The 3,087-nt window shown below is 46.1% G+C and overlaps 1 protein-coding gene across 1 annotated transcript in view; it reads left to right on the forward strand.

The window, feature by feature from the left end:
* rbm20 (RNA binding motif protein 20) overlaps positions 1–1,087 on the forward strand; it is a gene marked incomplete at its 5' end in the record, with an annotated part of 31,559 nt that extends 30,472 nt beyond the window's left edge. Inside the window, 2 exon segments of the mRNA XM_070441061.1 lie at positions 938–978; positions 981–1,087. Coding sequence (XP_070297162.1) covers positions 938–978; positions 981–1,087 — 148 coding nt within the window.
* Positions 1,088–3,087: the final 2,000 nt, after the last annotated feature.

A 3,087-nucleotide genomic window follows, 5' to 3' on the forward strand; every position in this document is an offset into this window, starting at 1 on the left:
ACACTACATTCGTTACTCTAGTCCCTGTGTAGTAACACTCTAATCACACTACATTAGTTTACTCTAGTCCCTGTTGTTTTTTTTTTTATCGTACACTCTAATCACACTACATTAACGTTACTCTAGTCCTGCTGGTAGTAACAGCCTCTAATCACACTACAATTAACGTTACTCTAGTCCCTTTGTAGTAACATCTAATCACACTTACATTACGTTACTCTATCCCGCTGTAGTAAACACTCTAATCAACTACCATTACGTACTCTTAGTCCCTGTGTAGTAACACTCTAATCACACTACAATTACGTTACTCTAGTCCCTTGTAGTAACACTCTAATCACACTGACATTAACGTTACCTCTAGTGCCCTGTGTAGTAACACTCTAAATCACACTACATTACGTTACTCTGAGTCCCGCTGTTAAACACCTAAATCACACTACATTCGTTACTTAGTCCCTGTGTTAGTCAACACTCTAATCACACTACATACGGTTACTCTAGTCGCCTGTGGTAGTAACACTCTAATCACACTTACATTACGTTACTCTAGTCCCTGGTGTAGTAAACACTCTAATCACACTACATACTTACTCTAGTCCTGTGTAGTAACACTCTAATCACACACATTACGTTACTCTTAGTCCCTGTGTAGTAACACTCTAATCACACTACATTACGTTACTCTAGTCCCCTGTGTAGAACACTCTAATCTCATTTGTAACAACTTGTATTAAGGAGTTCTAAGGTACATGGGCCTGTGGTTCTGATGGTCTGATGCTGTTGTATTGGTCAGGGGCATTCTGCTTCTCTTAACTTGCGTCGCGGCTGCTGTAGGGGACATGTTCTATTCTCTGATTGGTTTTGTGCTGTTCTTAGAGGTGCTATAGGCAGGTCTGATTGGCGTGTTGCTTTCTAGGGGAGTTCAGCGTGCCAGTACGGGGTTCTACTGTAAGCTGTGTGGCCTGCTTCACACCAGCGGGAGACAGCCAAGATCTCTCACTGTCGCAGTACTGTCCACTACAGGAACCGTCAGGTACAGCAACACATTACTATTAACATAGTCATTCTATTAGACATGGTATGAGGAAAAGGGGAGGAGGAGGAGAGGAGAAGAAGAAGAGAAAGAAGGAGGCGGGATGAACGAATGATGATCATGAGTGATGACGATTTTGATAGCAGGAAACACTAACCCTTCTCCATCGTTTACTACACTACCCCTTAGCAAAGAGTCATGAACATATGTGTGACATGTACAGTTATTACGGGGAACGCTGAAGCTTATCACTCAGTGACAGTCATTTGAGAACCAAAGTTCAGAAAAATGTCTTGTAGAGTTGAGTTACAGTGTGGCACATGATTACCCAACCACTGGGACAGCAGCACCGGAGATACAGAGATCAGTCACTCACTACTCTATCACACACACACACACACCACACACACACACACACACACACCACACACACACACACGACACACACACACACACCACACACACACCACCACACACCACACACACACACACACACACAACACACACACCACACAACACACACACACACACACACGTCAAAAAAACTGGCAGAACATCCAAAGCTTTTTGTCCCTTCTCCCACCCGTGGCGTGGTAGAGGGGGGGTGTCAGAAAAGGAGACTTGATGAAGTGAGTAGATAGAGGTGTTAGTGTGGCGCCCATTGGGAGTCTATCCATTACTTTACCTCCTAAAGGCTCCCTTCCAATGGGCCCCAGCCTGCTCTAGTCCGTCCTGGGACCTACTTTGTATACAGGCCCCAAAAACCCATGGTAGAATAACTGGCGATAGAAAGTCCTACATTTTAGGACCCATTGTTGCTCTTCAAGTAAATTAATAACGATTCTGAGGCTTCATTCCCAGATAGGCTCTTGCGTTCAGCAGGCCAGGGTATTTCGGTGCAGCTGTGAACAAGGAGTGGAAGGGGCAGCCCATTGACTACAGGGAGAGGCCCCCTCACAGTGTTGAGTACTGGGAGTTGTATTAGGTTACCTATTAGTGCCCAATGCCCATCCAGGCACAGCCGACACACACACACACACTCGCACGCCAAACACCCCCACACACGCAAAACCCCACCACACACAGCAAAACACCCCCCCACAGCACGTCAAACACCCCACCACACACGCAAACACCCCCCACACACGCAAACACCCCACACACACGCAAACACCCCACCACACACGCACAAAACACTCCACACACACAACAAACACCCCCCACAACAACACAAACCACCCCCACAAACAATGCAAAAGCCTGCACAGCGGAAGCAGGCAGAAGGGGAAAAGATTCTTCACATTTGATGGATTACATTGCGAGGGTTAAAAAACCTCAAGAAACAAAAGCTCGCTGTCTGTCAAAAGCTGAGGGGTTTTGTGTGTCTGATTCGTGTGCTGTGGGGGCTCCCTGCTGCTACCGCTTAGCCGAGACGCGGCTGGTGATGATGCGTTTTGGCCTTTAAATGGACTGGGGAAATACAGTGAATTGTAGGAAACTAGACGGTTAATGTCTTTCAGGAAGCACCTTTCTCTCTCAGAACATTCCACTCTCTGAGGTCTCCTTCCTTCACTATTGTGTCAAACAGCGGTAGCTCTGGCCTGAGGGAGTATTCGATGGCGCGAAAGCATAGAAACTCCAATAGAGATAAATCAGGTCTCCTTATTTTAAAATTCACAGGAAGTCGGATGGATGTTAGTAGCGTATCATGTGGTAAGCGAATAACGGTGAAACGTGGATAGCCGTGTTACTAGGCTAAAGTATTTGAAGGCAGTGAATATCCCACTTAACAGGGGACTCTCAACTATGTACACAAAGAGCTAACTTTTATATTTGTGCCCCTCTTCAACAGAATACCTGTCTCAGCTGGCAGAGGGAGAGTCTGACTTGGTGCACTAACTGACCCCCTCAGCATACAAGTACCTCTGACCTATACTAGTCATCGGTAACTGTCCAAGTTGATAAGCGGGACCAGTGTTGCGTGTGTGCTACAGACTGAGGTGATCTGAGTTTGCCAAGGACTACTCAACAAAGGAGACATGAATAAATGA

This window comes from Salvelinus sp. IW2-2015, unplaced genomic scaffold, assembly GCF_002910315.2.
Source record: "Salvelinus sp. IW2-2015 unplaced genomic scaffold, ASM291031v2 Un_scaffold3386, whole genome shotgun sequence".
Taxonomy (NCBI): Eukaryota; Metazoa; Chordata; class Actinopteri; order Salmoniformes; family Salmonidae; genus Salvelinus; species Salvelinus sp. IW2-2015.